The 19330-nt window shown below is 39.2% G+C and overlaps 1 protein-coding gene across 1 annotated transcript in view; it reads left to right on the plus strand.

Annotated features, from left to right (window-relative positions):
• Positions 1-19330, plus strand: part of KIZ (kizuna centrosomal protein) — a 145087-nt gene that overhangs the window by 18552 nt on the left and 107205 nt on the right. Inside the window, exon 4 of the mRNA XM_045445469.1 lies at positions 3476-3568. Coding sequence (XP_045301425.1) covers positions 3476-3568 — 93 coding nt within the window. The remainder of the gene's footprint in view (positions 1-3475; positions 3569-19330) is intronic.

Genomic DNA, 19330 nt, shown 5'->3' on the forward strand with positions numbered 1-19330 from the left:
CAGTAAGCTTTGAGGAACACCTCCCTATTCTTTAAGCACTCAGTAAGCACTGGGACTTCCCCCTTGACTGAAAATTAATTCTGTATTTTTCAACTTGCTCTCTTCTGGACCATGAACAACTATGTGAGAGCTAATGTGGTATTGGTTCTATCCTGTGTTATACCTTCCCAGGAGCATTTCTGTTTAATAGCAGAGGCACTCTGAAGATACAATGTCACTATTTAAAGATGTGATTCTTGTTGGAAATTCAGTCATTAGGGTATATGTGCCTACGAGGGATAAAATTTGAAGAGAACAAATATTTGAGCCCTCATTCGATTCCTACTGAGCATTGTGACAGCCACTCTGGGCAGGGCAGGACCTTCAGGCTCCTGGAGGACAGTCTGTAGCTTTTCCCATTTTATATCAACCAGAGTGTCTTACTTGTTAATATGTATTAGTTGGATATAAATAAGTGTTCCTGCATACCTTTTTGTAAAAAAACATCTAAAAAGGAAACCCATAGGGGCACCTGAATGGCTCAGTCAGTTAAGTGTCTGACTTTGGCTCAGGTCATGATCTCGCAGTTCGTGAGTTCAAGCCCCACTCTGGGCTCTCTGCTGTCAGCACAGAGCCTGGAGCCTGCTTCAGATCCTCTGTCTCCCTCTCTCTCTGACCCTTCCCCACTCTCTCTAAAAAATAAATAAACGCTTAAGAAATAATAAAAGGAAACCCATATCCTGGAAAAAATAGGAGAAGAGAAAAGACTGTGACTTGTAGTCCTGAGGGTCAACTCAAACAATTTATGTAACTCTCTGTACCCATTTTTTCAACTCTAACATGAGGAAGCTGGGCCAGCAGATCTTAAATGTCTGTTCAGTTCTGTAACCAAGAATTTTTATATAATCCTGGAGACCACTGAAAGAAGGAAGCCTGTTTAAAAAAAAAAAAAAAAAAAGGTAGTGGTGGCACTTTCAGGCAAATGGTAATGTGACGAGGGGAATTTGAAGGAATGTAAGTGGGGATACAGAAGAAAGGAAGAAAAGAATGGAAAATGAGATGTGCTATTAACATGGAAACATATCCCAGAGACCTGAAAGATATCCCATGACCTCCACCTCCTTCAGATAACCCCAGATGATCGTCAACAGATTTCATCAGTTGAGCTGAGATGAAATTGTTTGTGCACAGCGGGGAAGTGAATAGAAAGGTTCTCCTAAATTTAGGTGGGCAGCATCAAGCTCAGTGCTGGGAAGCAATACATTAGCAGACGGAACAAGTTAGTTACCTGATAGGTTGATTCAGTGCTCTTGAGTTCATTAAAATAGGTTTCCCTGGGGGATTTGTGGGAAGAGGGGACTGTCCTTAGAGGTGCTGTGGACTGGCAGATGCTACTGGGCCATGAGAACTTTGGCCCCTGAAACAGCAAATGTAAGAGGAATCTGGGCCACATGGCAAGAAGGGAACAGAGACCTGAATCAGCACCAGACAGAAAGGATGCAGTACAAATCCTGATGTATTGTGGAAATATAATGGGACCTTATCAAAGAAGAAGTGGGGCATAAAACATGGAAAGACTGATGGTTGGAAAAATAGGGCACATGCTCTGCTATTTTATCATTTTTAGCTAGGGAATTTTTGGAAAGATTTGTCTATACAGTTTTCCAAACTTAAAAAACTTTTAAACATAGTACAACCCTTTATACGCAGATAGAATAGGAGGTGGGGTTGAAAATCCCTGCTCTCCAATGTTTAGGAGGTAAATTTGATGGATAGTAACCAAGTATCATATGTATGAATAAAAGGCAAAGAGAACAAAATGTTTGTAGGTGCAAATCTGTGGTCCTAGGGGATGCAGAATTATAGTTTGCATCAATTTTCAATTTATCATAGCAACTTTTGATTTCAAGTACATTGTTCAGTTTTTATTTGTATCACTAATTTAGGAAAGTACCTACAATTCAGTGAATTTTTCAGATGCATTGAGAGCAATGTAATTTGGACTCTTGAGACTTCTGTTACTATTCTTTATAAAGTCCTAATGCAGTTACAAGTTTTTTGTTGCAGCAGAATGAATTAAACAAAAGTCATGTTTCCATGAGAAAGTGCTCTGTCTTTAGAAGGTATGGCTCTGAAATGATCCCATAATGAGAAAAGTAGGTATAATGCCTGTTTGCGTGTTTATAACTGATCTCAAAGAACATAAGAAAATATTTGCAGCCACAGGAACAGAGTTTTTATTTAACCAGCAATTATTTAATAAACCTCAATATTTATTTTGTTTATTTCATAATCCACTCCCATCCCTTTTTAAAGATACTTTCCCTTAGAATCTGTAAAGTATGCCTTTTGAAAGCTCTTGGAGTTGAAAAGTAACTATCTCTGAGTCCAAAGGAGTAGGTAGAACAGAGAGATGTAAATTGTATTGTCTTAATTGCCTTATTTTTAAATCTTTTCTTGGTTTATCTTTTTTACCGGCCTTATAAAACTTTCTTTTAATTAGGTATTTCTTTAGATTATTACTGTCATCTATCATGTTAATAGCATTCTGATAGAGAAAAAAAATTCCCTGCTAAACTCTTATTAAAAATGGGGCAGCATGTAATATCTTTTAAGATATTTTGAGGGAAACAAGTGAGTTTTCATGATGATTGTCTGTTTTTTTATATGTCAAAACAAAGCTCAGGCCAATTTCATGTTCAGACTAAGAACTAAGAAAACAGTTCTCTGATTATCTCATAGGTGTTTTTCTAATTGCAGTGCATCACGGCCTAATTTAGAAAATGTTCTGATACTTATCTGTGATGAACCACCATCCGTGAATTTCTTAAGGCTTTAATTACTAACATGCTGAATCAAAGCCCTTTTTATGCCTTGCTTTTAAGAAAAAGTCATTTTATGATGGAATCACTTTCATCAATTATAGTGCGATAATGATGCAGGCATCTTTATGTAGTTATTAGTGCCAGAGCAAACTTCATTCCTATGGTACTGATCATTGATGTTTCCTGTATATTTTTATTCATAGAAAATGGAGTTTGTTTCAAGTCGATGAGCTAGCAAATAATATACTCTGTTCCTGTGATTAGTAGGACCATGATACTAATGTAGATATCTATAAAGATAAGAAGTCCGTAGGATTGATTTCTTTTCCTTTAGGACAAAACTTTTCAGGGTAAACCCCGTCTAATGTGCTGCTTTCATAATAAAGTAACTGGATTTTCCTGATAGCTTAATATGCTAAGGTTTTATTCCCTAAATTGATGGAAGACAGTAAGAAGCCATCAGGTCTTATGTAAAAACATACAGCATTTTATAGACCTCAGCTTTTGACATTTTATTTGTGAAATTTTCTATTCTAAGATAAGTTGAATTTCTTAGTAACATCAACTTTTACTTTCTACTTCACTGTTTTATACTCTAAAGACTAAAAAATATAGGCAGATGCTGGTTATAATAAGAGCCACCACAAAATCAAAACTTTGTTTCTGTTTAGACCGAATATGAGGCTCAAATTAAGAAGACACAGCTACTCTCAAAAGATAGACCTGGAATAAAAGGTGAACTGAAAGATGAAGACAGAGAAAAGGTAATAAATTAAAACAATAAGCTTTCTGTTAACAGAGGATTTCTGGAGTGTTTCTCTTTTACTATATTGTTTTAAATAAAATCATGTTATTACAGAGATCTTTTTTATTAAACCTTAAGTATTATTTAAAGACTTATAGAGTATTGCTTTAATGTCTAATTCAATTAAATTTTCTAAAAGGCAGTCACAGCAGGTTTAAAAGAGATAGATTCCAAAGAAAACCTTAGTGTTGTTAGCAGGTGAAATTATGTTTCTCTAAATAATGCTTTGTCGCTGCTTTTTTTCTTCGTTCCAGAAATTTTTTAAATAAAAGGTAAACAAAATATGGAATTTTGCTTCTTTTCTTTGTATATATAATTTTGTACATTTTAACCTTTTCACAGAGAAAGTGGAAAGAAAAGATTGCATATCTGAGCAACAGACAAAAAGACTGGCAAGGAATACTTAAATAAATTCTGCTATGTATCTGCCGTAATGCAGGCTTCTAATCCTGCAGCCTATCTCCATATAAATGATTCTGTTCAAGACCATAGATGTTTTCTTCACTAAAAGCAGTAAAGCTCTTTTAGATGAAATGTCTAAAAACATCTTGTAATAACTTGGAGCATGCTGGCAAGAGTAGTCACTTGTGACTATGTGTGAAACCCCCTCAGCCAGTCGATATTGTAATAAGCAAAAATGGTAGCATCACTCCATTATTCAGAAAAGCCAACAGCGTGCTTGTTCCTTAGGCTGCAGCATTCATTAAGAAAAGCTTACTGGGCTGAAAGCTGGAAACAGATGATAACGGGATATGATTTTCATATTTAATGCTTTCCTTGGAAGAGTATGTGTGCTACAGATTGATAGAAGAACCAACTGCTACTTTACTAAAAGACTTTCAGGTTTGCCCTATAGCTACCGATGGAATCATTCAGCCAAGAAATTAACTTTTTCTCCTTTTACCTGCTTTATATATCTGCTAAGCAGGCTGCCTGGCTGCCAGTAAATGTTATTATGCAGTTAACTGTTTGGTATTTAAGACTCTTATCAGAAAAGAAACAGAGGCCACACTATTTTGTTTTTATAGTAGGAGGAAGGTTTTAGTTTTCCTTTTTTCCATGCATTAGCAGGCATTAATCTGAGTTTATAGGAAGTTTTAGTTTTCCTTCCCAAAGATTAAAAAGTTAAAAAACCTAGAATTTAGAGCATTCTTTAAACTGTAAGATACAAAACACCAAGCCCCAGAAACCTTGACCTATATAAAAAGGCCTTTTAATGATAAATGATTTCTGTGCCATTAGATGTATGCCAAATGTGGTATGATGTGATAGACTTCTAAACCATTCAGGCAGTTTTTCTGTTTGACATTGGGTCATGAAATAATTGATGTGTTTTTAATCTATAAGCCAGTTTGTTCTTTCTATGCCATTCCTGATAAAGGCATTCTTAGTACGGCAGTGTCAATGGTACTTAAGTAAAACGGGAGACTTTTTTTTCTATTTCCACTAGTGATCCCTTACCTTACATACAATTACATAGTCTCCTTTTAAGTTATATTTAAAATTAAGGCAAGAGACATACAGCTGACAACCCCTTAAAGATGTTACATATAATAATTAGAAGACAGGTATTTTCCTGTGTACTATAAAGTGTCATCTTAAAAGCTTTGATTATTGACTGTATATAACAATCAATTAGGTAACATTTTGAGAAATTTCTTTCTTGCCTATATTCAATTTCTTATTGGTGTTCCATCAATTAAAAGGTAAATACATTTCAGTAAAATGATGAATTAATGAATCCTTATTATATGCTAATTCCAGAATAATTGCTTATCATATGAGTTACATTTTTTTTTCGGTGGAAATCCATACATGTCTTCTTTAGACAGTCATATAAATTAGTCTCTGTTCCCAGAGTTGTTGGTCTTCAGGTATTGGCCTGAAGCGCAGTATGTTGTCACTGGTTGAAGTCAATAAATCGTTTTTAAGCATGTGATCTGTGTGAGAAGCCACAGTAGATCCCCCTATGAATTCCACAGTGCTTGTGCTCAAGGTGCTTCCTACAAGGAGATGTCCTTTCTAAGGCACAAGATAGTATGTAATGAATGCCAGTTACATGTGGTGGGCATGTGCTGCATGAAGAAAGAAGGTATGCTTCTACCAAAATGAGTGGCCCAAGACTCAGTGGAGGAGGAGGTGTTTGAACTAGTGTGAAGGATGGGAAAGATATCAGTCAGTGGGGATGTGTTAGACATTCGAAGGCCAGGAGATGTCATGATTAAAGGAATAGAAGCAGGAAAGCCCAGTGGGCAGTTGTGCAGCCTGGCTGAAGTCCAGTGTTCTTGTACGGAAGTGGTAGACAGTAAGGTTGGAAAGTTACATCATGGAACTTCTTAGTGCCACATTAAGAATTGAGATTTCCTCCTGGAATCGTGTGTGTGTGTGTGTGTGTGTGTGTGTGTGTGTGTGCGCGTGCGCGGGCACGTGTAATAGTGTGTGTATGTGTTGGGGCAGGTAAAGGCAGGACTTGTGGATGGAGCAGTGACATCACAGCTGTGCAGCAGCAGGGAGATAAGGCTGGAGGTGCCATGGAGGACGAACTGGGGGAAGGAGTTGGTGGAACTGAAGAATCAGGGTTCATTCAGACAGGAAGAATTAACTAAGAGCCTAAATTGAGGGTTGCCATTAAAGTGGAAAACACTGATGAGGGGGAGAGGACTTGTCAAATTAATGATAATTCTGAATTATAAGAAGCTATATTTTTTAAGTGATTGTATACCTTTCAACCATAGCGGTAACATGGATACTCTATCAAGAAAAGTCATCAAGCAGTGATTGTCCATTTTCTCAATGTAAAACTCTAGCTAAGTTTCATAATAAGGCATCCAGAGTTTTCATGCCTCCTCTGGCTACTTTTCAGAGTTCTGTGTTCTCTTAAGAGAATTAATAATTGGTCTACTTGTTCCCCAAGCTTGTTTCCATGATTAGTTTACCTAGTAAACTTTTGGTTTTTGGTTAATAGATAGCAAAAAGACAAAGTTCAAGCCCCCATTCGGGTCCTCACAAATTTTACTATAATTCAGTAATCCTTTCCCTCTATTATACATTGCATTTTTTTGTTGTTGGGGCAGGGTGTAAATTCTAATTCTGTTGGTCTTTTGGCATGTTCTAGTTACTTAGTTTTTCATATGAGCAGTGACTAGAGAACATACATAAAAAAACATCAAGGGGCGCCTGGGTGGCTCAGTCGGTTAAGCGTCCGACTTCAGCTCAGGTCATGATCTCACGGTCTATGAGTTTGAGCCCCACGTCGGGCTCTGTGCTGACAGCTCAGAACCTGGAGCCTGTTTCAGATTCTGTGTCTCTCTCTTTCTCTCTCCTCCCCCGCTCATGCTCTGTCTCTCTCTCCCCAAAAATAAACGTTAAAAAAAATTAAAAAAAAAAAATCAAAGCATATGTATTGTCATTTGTGAATGAGATATCAATTTTGGGATGGGGTTTGTGACGTTTCTTTGAACTATTTTTGTGTGTGTTTGTGTGAGAGAGAGAATTTTTTTTTTTTATGTTTTAAAATTTACATCCAAATTAGTTAGCATATAGTGTAACAGTGATTTCAGGAGTAGATTCCTCAGTGCCCCTTACCCATTTAGCCCATCCCCCCTCCCACAACCCCTCCAGTAACCCTTAGTTCTCCATATTTATGAGTCTCTTCTGTTTTGTCCCCCTCCCTGTTTTTATTTTTGTTTCCCTTCCTTTATGTTCATCTGTTTTGTCTCTTAAAGTCCTCATATGAGTAAAGTCATATGATTTTTGTCTTTCTCTGACTAATTTCACTTAGCATAATACCCTCCAGTTCCATCCATGTAGTTGCAAATGGCAAGATTTCATTCTTTTTGATTGGTGAGTAATACTCCATTGTATGAAAGAAATTGAAGAAGACACACACAAAAAAAGGAAAAAGATTCCATGCTCCTGGATAGGAGTAACAAATAGTGTTAAAATGTTGAAACTACCCAAGGCAATCTTTGAACTATTATACTGTGAAACATGTTCTACTAAAAGCAGAAGTGAACTGGATCCTTCACAGCAAGAGTGTACCATGCTAGGCCTGGCTGGAGATCTGTGGAGGACCAGGGAATTTTGTCACAGGGCTGAAGGCTAACTGGAGAGTTCCATTTCACTGTTGTAATACTTCCTGCAAGGGTCACATGGAGAATGGTTATGCAGGCTGTTACGTCTACTTCTCATGTTAATTGTAACAATGGGTAATGATCAGTGCCCACTTATTCTGTGCCAGGTGCTACACGAAGCACTTTATGGTCATCAACTCATTTAATCATCTCAACAATCCTGGAAGTAGGTGCTGTTGTTATCCTCATTTCATGGGAAGGCTCAGAGAGGTTAGTTAACTTCCCCAAGACTACACAGCGAGGCAGAGCCAAAACTCAAATCCAGACTCTTTGGCTTCAGTGTCCATGCAGTTAGCCATCTTGCTGCCCTGCCATCTGAGGTGGTGTGGGTGAAATGCTCTTCAAAAGTTGGGAAAAATTCCTGATCCAATAAAAACACCCTGGCCAACATCATGCAAAATATTCCAATAATCCATTTAGATGCTGCATTTGTGCCTAACCTTGGTCTCATTTGGTGCTATAATATTCCAGCTAAATCAGGTGAGCCAAGGAAAGCAGAGCATCTGTCTCTGAACTGCTCATGTTTACACTAAAAGGAGAATCCATTTGAGTTGGCTTGGTAGGGCAGAAGAAATACCTTAAAGCTCTGCTGAAGAAGAACTTCCAGTTGAGAAGACATGTGCACTTTGTGTGCAGTGGCTTCACCTGTGGGTTGGAGCTGTGTCAGGAGAGGTGGTGAAACTGTGGTGGGGAGCAGCCCTGTTGCAGGGGAGGCACCAAACAGGGAAGACAGCCCAGTATTACATGATGGGAAGAGTTCCATTTCCAGAGGACAGACCGTGGCTCCTGGGATCTGAGCAGTATTCACAAGACCAAGGCAGCCACTGTAGGGCCTGGGCTCATCTCCAAGGGCTGAAGTAACCGGCATTGTGGAGGAGACAAGTGATTGAAATAACATCATGGCAAGGGTAAAGGAGTCATAAGACTCTCCTGAAATACCCATAAAGAGAAAATGACTTAGGTTGGAATCTTCTGGAAGCAGATCCTAAGACAAGGATTGGAGTGTAAGTGGTTTATTTGGGAGATGGTCCCAGGAAGCACAGAGGAGAGAGGAAGGTGACACAACCAGTAGTGTGTGATTGAAGGATTGAATGGGTTACTACTGTGAGCAGCCGGAGCTCAGTCCTATTGGGGAACCTTGGAAGACTGTGTAGCACATGCCTTAGTGTCTTCACACATGGGCGTGGAAAAGGGAGTGGGGATATATTCTTCAGTTCCTATCTGTCATTGACTGAATGTTGTGGCTGGCTCTACTCCTGGCTGCTGCAGAGCAGTGAGGGAAGCTCCCAGACCAGAAGGACACTGTGGGCATGTACTGGGATGGTGAGGTTCCCATAGATATGGGTCTGGCCCTGTCATACCGGCTACTGGAGAGAGCAGTGCAGGGCAAGAGTAAAGTGGTTGGGTTATTACTTAAAGTTATCTATATAGGCCCCAATTTCTTACCCTTACTGGCCCACAGTACCTCATTCACCAGCAGTCTCCTTGAACCACTGCTCAATTCTGAAGAGTGCAAGCATCTCCCTAAAGTGGGGCTCTGAGCGGTTGCCCAGGTTTCTAATACTGGGACATTGTACCTTGCTTGTCACCCTCGCAGAGTTGTGACTTTATTTGACCTAGAGCAATGACAAAGTCAGAAGGTATTCAGCTGGGCCTCTTTTATCTAAATAGCTTTTTCACTTGTATGTGTTTCTATTCACAAGACATTTAAAAATTAAACTGAATTACACAAAGTTTTTCAAGTCCTGGCGCTAATACTAGATTTGCAGGCCTTTTTTTTCAGCAGAGGCTAGAAAATGCTCTTCTCTCCATGCTCATTAGACCATGAGCTCCTGCACGGTAGGGTCTTGGCCCATCCACTGCTCCACCTGGTGAGTGGTAGCAGCCCACCAGCCTGCAGTGAGGAAGAGGAGGGAGCCATTCTTCTTGAGCGAGGGGTGTGCCCCATTCCACTGGAGTCTGAGGCCAGATGAAGTTGGAACTCTCCACATCCTGCTTCCTTTTGAGGGTACCTCCCAAGTGGGTAGTGTGGCTCAGATTGACAGCTAACATTTGCATTGGTCTTACTCTGTGTCAGGTATGGTTCTAAGGACTTTATAGAATACAGTACACATACACACACACATGTCTACACACACTCATTACAACAACTTTCCGAAGTAAGATTTATTTTTATGCCCATTTTACAAATTAGGAGATGGAGGCCCGAAGAAATTAAGTAACTTGTCTCCAGATCACATAGCTGGTCAGTGGCAGAGCCTTAATTAATAAATACATCAACTTTGCTTCTCAGTCATTGCAAGAAAGGTTTCACTTAGGAGAATGGTGGGAAGAAGTCTCTCTGGAAGAGACTTAACCTCTTTCTCACAGTCAAGAACGAAAATAACCATATTTTTAAATTTTCCTTTTGTGAAGACATTTGGCTACACAACTATCACTCCTTTGCTGTCTCTGTGGTGGAATTATGTGACAAGTGTGTTATGTGTCAAAGACTCTTACAGGTGAGAAAATTTCACTCATATATATATAGGTACACATCTTGTAGTAGAGTGATAGGGAAGAGAGAAAAAGTCAAGGAGAAGGGGAAACGGAAACAAGCCGATTTGGCAAGAGGAAGATAAAATTTGTGGAAAACACTGTTTCTTTTCTCCCTTTGATGGTACAAGGGATTATGGAAGCCTCCACAGGAGAACAAATTTTGATTTCCATTTTTTATAAGATTTTCCAAACTTCATATACTTATATTCTATGAAATAATGTATTAGAAAAAAAAAGTCTTTTTCATACAGTCTGAAAAAAATGTATTCATGCCTAGAACTTTTTTGGAAAGGAATCTGGCAATAACTATCACAATTATATATGCAGTTGACCCTTGAACAATGTATGGGTCCACTTATACACAGATGTTGAACTTTATGTACAGTTTGTATGTGTATTTTCCTTATGATTTTCTTTTCTCTGGCTTGCTTTATTATAAGAATGCAGTATATAACACATATAATATTAAAAGTATGTGTTAATCAACCATTTGTGTTGTGGATAAGGCTTCCAGTCAACAGGAGACTATTAGTAGTTAAGGTATATACAGATTTTTGACTGTTCAGGGGGTTGGATGTACACGTATGCTTTGTGCCAGCAATCCAGCTATCCTCAAGAAATAGAAACTCTAATTAGTCTAATAACATTAATATACTAGGGGAGCCTGGGTAGCTCAATCGGTTGAGCAATCAACTTCGGCTCAGGTCATGATCTTGTGGTTCGTGGGTTCGAACCCTGGGTCGGGCTCTGTGCTGACAGCTCGGAGCCTGGAGCCAGCTTCGGATCCTGTGTTTCCCTCTCTCTCTGCCCCTCTCTCACTCATGCTTTGTTTCTCTCTCTCTCTCTCAAAAATAAATAAACATTTAAAAAATTTTTAAATAATGTTAATACAGTAAAAAAACCCAAAAAGTTTGAGGAAGGGATGAGCAGTGGTTAATCCATTTTAGGAAGAAAGAGCCTGCCTGTGTATGGGATCGCTCTTTTAATTGTAGTGTGTTAGTTGCTTCTATCCTCACATCTCTCAAAATTAGAAACTGGAGTTGGCATTCTGTCTTTCTAATGTAGTCCTGCACATTTCTTTTTTAACAGGAAGCTCTAAGAGACACAGTTATATCCTGAGCCACCCTGTGTAGGAACCACAGAGCATGTACAGAGCATACTAAAGTGTATTATAAAAGAAAAGGCTATTGTCTTGATATTCTCAGACACTTGTTAAGCTTCTTTTTTTGCAAGCTGTGGCTTTCTATTGTTTTGATCAAGGTTAATTGCATAAACCTAGGGGTATTGGGGAAAATGTTGGTGCTGGGGTGTGTGTGTTTATTTTTTGAAAATCACCAATTGGTACAAATTAGGAATGCTGAATTTATGTTGAAGTTTTTATCTGCTCTTCTCCTACTCTTCCCATTTACCCTATATAGACTTGGTTTTATTTATCAGGTACAGGTTCCACTTAGTGTCCTATTTTAATAGGTCTGATTTTATACTGGTTGAATTAGGAGGACATTAGATGTAGACTTCCAATTTATTATTAGAGACTTTTATGTTTGTTTTTCAAAAAAGCTGTGGCTCAATGATACAATTTGAGCTTCATTGATTCCATTTTGAGTGTTGTAGCATAAGAGATGGGCATTGGAGTCCTCGTGTGTGGGTTTGAATCTGTGACCAAGAGCAAATTGTTCAACCTTGCTGAGTCCCATAAGGATGAGTACAATAATAATGGTTGTTTTGAGAATTAAAAAAGGTAATGAATATAAATCTGTTTGACACCTGGTAAGTGCTTGGCAAATGTTCACTGATCCTGCCACCACTCTCACCACTGTCCCCATCATCTTCGTCTTTGGTCTCCATGAGAGTAGCCATTCTTTGGTCCAGCTTTTTGCCACTTATCTAGAGAGTGGTGACAAGAGCTCTGGGGATGGAGAGGCTACCTATGAGTTAAAGAAATGGGACATAAAGCCACCGGGTGGTAACAGCTTGTAGTTGATTTATGTTATAGGGATTTGCCCAACAAAGTTACTTCTAGAAGATACCTTTGAAGCCTAAGCTTAATGGATCCATTTTAAAATTAATATGGTTCTAGTGACTATTGGATTTAATGGCCAGAGATATCTCTTTGTGGCCTTAGTTGTGAATTGATTGTGTCTATAATCTATCACAGTGGCAAAATGAAAGAAGTGTTAAGAATTGCTTTGGCATGATGTCTTAGTCAGCTCAGGTGGCCATAACAAAATACCGTAGACTGGGGGCTTAAACAATGGAAATTTATTTTCTCACAATTCTGGAAGCTGGAAGTCCAAGATCAGGCCTCTCTCTTTGGGTTGCAGACAGCTGTCCCTTCTCTCTGTCCTCATATGGCCTCTTCTCTCTCTCTCTCTCTCTCTGTGTGTGTGTGTGTGTGTGTGTGTGTGTGTGTGTAGAGAGAGAGATCTCTGGTATCTCCTCCTCTTATCAGGACACCAGTCATATTGGATTAGGGCCCCACCCTTACAAACTCATTTAACCTGAATCATCCCATTAAAGACTCTGTCTCCCAGTAGTCATACTGGGAATTAGGGCTTCAACATAAGAATTTGGGGATGGGGGACACAATTCAGTTTATAACACATGATGAAGTAAAATAATTCCTTCAGGATTGTTATATATAAATTTTTATTAAGGGATTGTTTTTGAAATATCAATGTGACTTAAGGACTTGCTTACACAGAAACTAGAAATAATCACTGAACTGTGTGAAAGCTGAAAATTTGGTCTGATAGTTCCATTTCTAGTCTGCATTCATCTTGATATTTCTCAATTCCCTTACCTGTGAAAGAAATAATAATATAGTAAGAAAAAAATTAAGATTTTCTGAGCATTTTTTAAAGAATGTGAAGTATAACATGTATTTTTCAAAGTACAGTAATGATTAAGATCTACCTGCTTTGACAGCTGTAGTTAGTAATTTTTTTTAATTTTTAAATGTTTATTTAAGAGAGAAAGAGAGACAGAGTGTGAGCAGGGGAGGGACAGAGAGAGAGGGAGACACAGAATCTGAAGCAGGTTCCAGGCTCTTAGCACAGAGAGTGATACAGGGCTTGAACTCATGAACTATGAGATCATGACCTGAGCCGAAGTCAGATGCTTAACTGACTGAGCCACCCAGGTGCCCCTGTAGTTAGTAATTATTAACTAAGTCATCATTATAATAATTGTAAACTAGGTCTTTCTTCTTTCCCCCCAGTAAAGATGTAGTCCTGGTTTTAGAAGTTACCTTCTGGGGGCCCTGGGTGTCTCAGTCCATTAAGCGTCTGACTTTGGCTCAGGTCATGATCTCACCATTTGTGGGTTCTAGCCTCGTGTTGGGTTCAGTGCTGACAGCTCGGAGCTCAGAGCCTGGAGCCTGGAGCCTGCTTCGGATTCTGTCTGTCTCTCTCTGCCCCTCCCCCACTCATGCTCTGTCTCTCTCTCTCTCTCAAAAATAAACATTAAAAAAAAAAAGTTACCTTCTGTTCACTGAAAAGTATTTTTAGTCATATTCATTTCCTTTGCAATCACTTTCCCCAGCTCCTAAAATGTTCAAAGAAACTACAAATAGAGAATTGTGTCAGGAAAAGGAAGAACTGAACCAAAATCCTGGATTAGAGATTTACCTCAAGCACTGAGCTACAGAAAGTAATAGGAAGGCGTAGAAACATTGATAATTATTTCAGATCCTTAAATACTGATACATGCACCTTCTTTTGGCAATAATGTCTGTCTCAAACTGTTCAATTCCTAATATTATTCCTGTGTCAACAAGAATGTGCAACACAACATTCTCTCTTCAGCTTTCCTGGCTCAGAAACTGCTTGAGACACATAACAATGTCAGAATTTTAAGATTAAAGACCACCCTATTTCCTGTTGCTAAGCAAACAAAATGCAGACTGTTTTAAAAAAGAAAAGAGGCACCTGTCTCACGACTCATCTCAGCAAACAGGAAAGCTGCCAACCTGTAGAAGCCCAGCTTGTATTTTACTGGAGCCACTATTTTACTTTGCAAATGTTGAGCCAGTTTAGATGTAGCATTGCCTCACAGCAAGCAGCAGTTCAATTGTACAGGCCTATTGTACATTTTTTGTTGTTATAAAAGTTTAAGTAATTGCTGGTAGGAATGTAAAATGGTGCAGCAGATAAGTGGTTGCCTAGGGCTGGGGGCTGGTCAGGGAGGATGAGGAGTGATTACTAAAGGGCACTGGGTTTCTTTTTGGGGTAATGAGATGTCCTAAAATTGATATAGTGATGGTTGCACAACTGTGATTATACTGAAGCCTCTGAATTGTATACTTTAAAAGGATGAATTTTATGGTATGTGAGTTATATCTCAATAAAATGGTTTTTGTTAAGTTTGTGAAATTGGAAAAAGGACAAGATGAGCAGAACAATGTTCATTTTCCTGGCATAATCCTATATAAACACATTTTGGTTAATTTCTTTCTCTTCTGTTGATTTATCTTTACATAGGTGTAAGCATATTAAATATATAATTTGCCTTTTATTTTTCTTTTGCCATATCTAAATATTTCCCTTGTTATGGCATCATCTTCATTTGCCTCATTTTTGTGACTTGCCCTATTTTATGTGGTTTGCTTCTAACCTTTCATGATTGTAAGTAATGCTGCAAATGAACTTGTTTGTCCCATAGCTTTTTATTTTCCTGTAAGGCTTATTTCCTTAAGGTGTTTCCTTGTAAAATGAAGGAATCAAAGACAATAAAAATGTCTAGGACTCTTGATGCTGGATTCTTTCCTATTTGCTTTCAGAGGATTCTGCCTGTTTATTTCACTACCAACAATACAGGAGCATCTATTTCACCTAACCTTCATCACTACTGGAGATTCTGAAAATTGTTACTGTTATTTTTTTATTGAAATATACTTGACTTATAATAGTGTATAAATTTAAGGTGTATAACAGGTTAATTTGTTACATATATATTTTAATATGATTGCCATTTTGTGATAATTAGCACCTTTATCGCATTACATAATTACCATTTCTTTTCAGTGGTTAAGATAATTGAGTTCTAGTCTCTTAGCAAGTTTGGTGATTGTAATACAATATTGTTGCCTATATTCATTGTACTGGGCATTAGATCTTTAGGACTTACTATTCAATGCACGTTTATACTGTTAAGCCTATCCCCAGCACCCTGCTTCCCAGGGGTTATCTTTTTTTTTTTTTTAATTTACATCCAAATTAGTTAGCATATAGTACAACAATGATTTCAGGAGTAAATTCCTTAGTGCCCCTTACCCATTTAGCTCATCCCCCCCCACAACCCCTCTAGTAACCCTCAGATTGTTCTCCATATTTAAGAGTCTCTTATGTTTTATCCCCTTCCCTGTTTTTATATTATTTTTGTTTCCCTTCCCTTATGTTCATCTGTTTTGTCTCTTAAAGTCCTCATATAAGTGAAGTTATATGATTTTTGTCTTTCTCTGACTGACTAATTTCACTTAGCATAATACCCTCCAGTTCCATCGACGTAGTTGCAAATGGCAAGATTTCATTCTTTTTTATTGCTGAGTAATACTCCATTGTATGTATATATATACCACATCTTCTTTATCCATTCATCCATCTATAGACATTTGGGCTCTTTCCATACTTTGGCTATTGTCGATAGTGCTGCTATAAACATGGGGGTGCATGTGTCCCTTTGAAACAGCACACCTGTATCCCGTAGATAAATCCCTAGAATTGCAAATTGCTGGGTCATTAGGGTACTTCTATTATTAGCTTTTTGGGGAACCTCCATACTGTTTTCCAGTGTGGCTGCACCAGCTTGCTTTCCCACCAACAATGCAAAAGAGATCCTATTTCTCTGCATCCTCACCAACATCTGTCGTTGCCTGAGTTGTTAATGTTAGCCATTCGACAGGTGCAAGGTAGTATCTCATTGTGGTTTTGATTTGTATTTCCCTGATGATGAGTGATGTTGAGCATTTTTTCATGTGTTGGTTGGCCATCTGGATGTCTTCTTTGGAGAAGTGTCTATTCATGTGTTTTGCCCATTTCTTCACTGGATTATTTGTTTTTTGGGTGTTGAGTTTCAGAAGTTCTTTGTAGATTTTAGATACTAACCCTTTATCTGATGTGTCATTTGCACATATCTTCTCCCATTCTGTCGATTGCCTTTTAGTTTTGCTGATTGTTTCCTTCGCTGTGCAGAAGCTTTTTATTTTGATGAGGTCCCAGTAGTTCATTTTTGCTTTTGTTTCCCTTGCCTCTGGAGACAGGTTGAGTAAGAAGTTGCTGCGGCCAAGATCAAAGAGGTTTTGCCTTCTTTCTCCTCGAGGATTTTGATGGCTTTCTGTCTTACATTGAGGGGTCCAGGTTTATTTATTTATTTTTTTGATTTAACTTTATTTTTTATTTTTTAAAATTTACATCCAAATTAGTATATAGTGAAGCAATGATTTCAGTAGATTCCTTAATGCCCCTGACCCATTTAGCCGATCCCCCCTCCCACAACCCCTCCAGGAAAGTTTGTTCTCCATATTTATGAGTCTCTTTTGTTTTGTCCCCCTCCCTGTTTTTATATTATTTTTGTTTCCCTTCCCTTATGTTCATCTGTTTTGTCTCTTAAAGTCTTCATATGAGTGAAGTCATATGATTTTTCTCTTTCTCTGACTAATAGCATAATACCCTCCAGTTCCATCCATGTAGTTGCAAATGGCAAGATTTCATTCTTTTTAATTGCTGAGTAATACTCCATTGTATATATATATACTACACCACATCTTCGTTATCCATTCATCCATGGATGGACATTTGGGCTCTTTCCATACTTTGGCTATTGTCAATAGGCTGCTATAAACATAGGGGTTGCATGTGTCCCTTCAAAACAGCACACCTGTATCCCTTGGATAAATGCCTAGTAGTAAAATTGCTGGCTCATAGGGTAGTTGTATTTTTAGTTTTTTGAGAAACCTCCATACTGTTTTCCAGAGTGGCTGCACCAGTTTGCATTCCCACCAACAATGCAAAAGCGATCCTCTTTTCTCCGCATCCTCGCCAACATCTGTTGCTGCCTGAGTTGTTAATGTTAGCCATTCTGACAGGTGTAAGGTGGTCTCTCGTGGTTTTGATTTGTATTTCCCTGATGATGAGTGACGTTGAGCATTTTTTCATGTGTCAGTTGCCCATCTGGATGTCTTCTTTGGAGAAGTGTCTATTCATGTGTTTTGCCCATTTCTTCACTGGATTGTTTTTTGGGTGTTGAGTTTCAGAAGTTCTTTGTAGATTTTAGATACTAACCCTTTATCTGATATGTCATTTGTAAATATCTTCTCCCATTCTGTCGGTTGCCTTTTAGTTTTGCTGATTGTTTCCTTTGCTGTGCAGAAGCTTTTTATTTTGATGAGGTCCCAGTAGTTCATTTTTGCTTTTGTTTCCCTTGCCTCTGGAGACGTGTTGAGTAAGAAATTGCTGCGGACATGATCAAAGAGGTTTTTGCCTGCTTTCTCCTCGAAGATTTTGATGGCTTCCTGTCTTACATTGAGGTCGTTCACCCATTTTGAGTTTATTTTTGTGTCTGGTGTAAGAAAGTGGTCCAGGTTCATTCTTCTGCATGTCGCTGTCCAGTTTTCCCAGTACCACTTGCTGAAGAGACTGTCTTTATTCCATTGGCTATTCTTTCCTGCTTTGTAAAAGATTAGTTGGCCATACGTTTGTGGGTTCACTTCTGGGTTCTCTATTCTGTTCCATTGATGTCAGTGTCTGTTCTTGTGCCAGTACAATACTGTCTTGATGATTACAGCTTTGTAGTATATCTTGAAGTCTGGGATTGTGATGCCTCCTGCTTTGGTTTTCTTTTTCAAGATTTCTTTGGCTATTCAGGGTCTTTTCTGGTTCCATACAAATTTTAGGATTATTTGGGTTTAGGTGTGGGGAAGATGGCGGCATAGGAGGATGCTGGGTTCACCGCATCCTCCTGATCACTTAGATTCCACCCATATCTGCCTAAATAACCCAGAAAACCACCAGAAGACTAGCAGAATGGACTCTCTGGAGCCAAGCATAGACGAGAGGCCCACAGAAGAGGGTAGGAAGGGTGGAGAGGCGGTGCGCACTACACAGACTGGCAGGAGTGAGCCAGGGCGGTGGAGGGGCAGCCCACCTGGCAGGGAAGAGCCCCTGAGTCTGGCTTGCAAAAGCAGAGGGGCCAGATGGAGAATGTTCTGACAGCCAGTGGGACTTAACATCTGGGATGTTATAAGTCAACAGCTCTGCTCAGAGAGTGGGAGGGCTAGAGGACAATGGGAGGGAGAGTTGTTGAGCCTCAGAGGACAGAGCTCAGCCTGGTGAGGAATAAAGGCGCTGGCCACACCATGTCCCTCGCCCATCCTCCAGCCAAAATCCCAAAGGGAACCAGTTCCTGTCATGGAACTTGCTTGCACCACGCAAACACCCAATGCTGTGCTTCTGTGGATCCATCCCTCTGACAGGTCTGCCTCCCTCCCCGTGCCATAGGGCTCCTCCCAAAGTGGACTACCGAAGGCAAAGCTAGCTGAGTCTGCCCCTCCTGCCCCTGTGCACCTTGCGGATCCACCCCAGCTAATATGCCAGATCCCATCAAAGCAGCACCACAAGTGTGGCAGTGTCAAAGTATCCCAGACAGGGGCCACACCACTCCACAGTGAGTCCTGCCCTTGGGAGAGGGGAAGATAAGGTACACACCAGTCTGACTGTGGCCCCGCCCACCAATGCAAGTTACTCCAGATAGCACAGAGGAAGAGCCCTGCAGTTCTGCACCACTCCAAGGACTATATCCAAAATGACAAAATGGAAGTATTCTCCTCAAAAGAAACTCCAGGAAGTAGCAAGAGCTAACGAAATGATCAAAAGCGATTTAAGCAATATAACAGAACATGAATTTAAAATAATAGTGATAAAATTAATCTCTGGGCTTGAAAAAAGTATAGAGGACAGCAGAGAATATTACTACAGAGATCAAGGGACTAAGAAACAGGAGGAGCGAAAAAATGCTATAAATGAGCTGAAAAATAAAATGCAGGTGACCACAGC

The sequence above is a fragment of the Leopardus geoffroyi genome, chromosome A3 (genome assembly GCF_018350155.1).
Source record: "Leopardus geoffroyi isolate Oge1 chromosome A3, O.geoffroyi_Oge1_pat1.0, whole genome shotgun sequence".
Classification (NCBI taxonomy): domain Eukaryota; kingdom Metazoa; phylum Chordata; class Mammalia; order Carnivora; family Felidae; genus Leopardus; species Leopardus geoffroyi.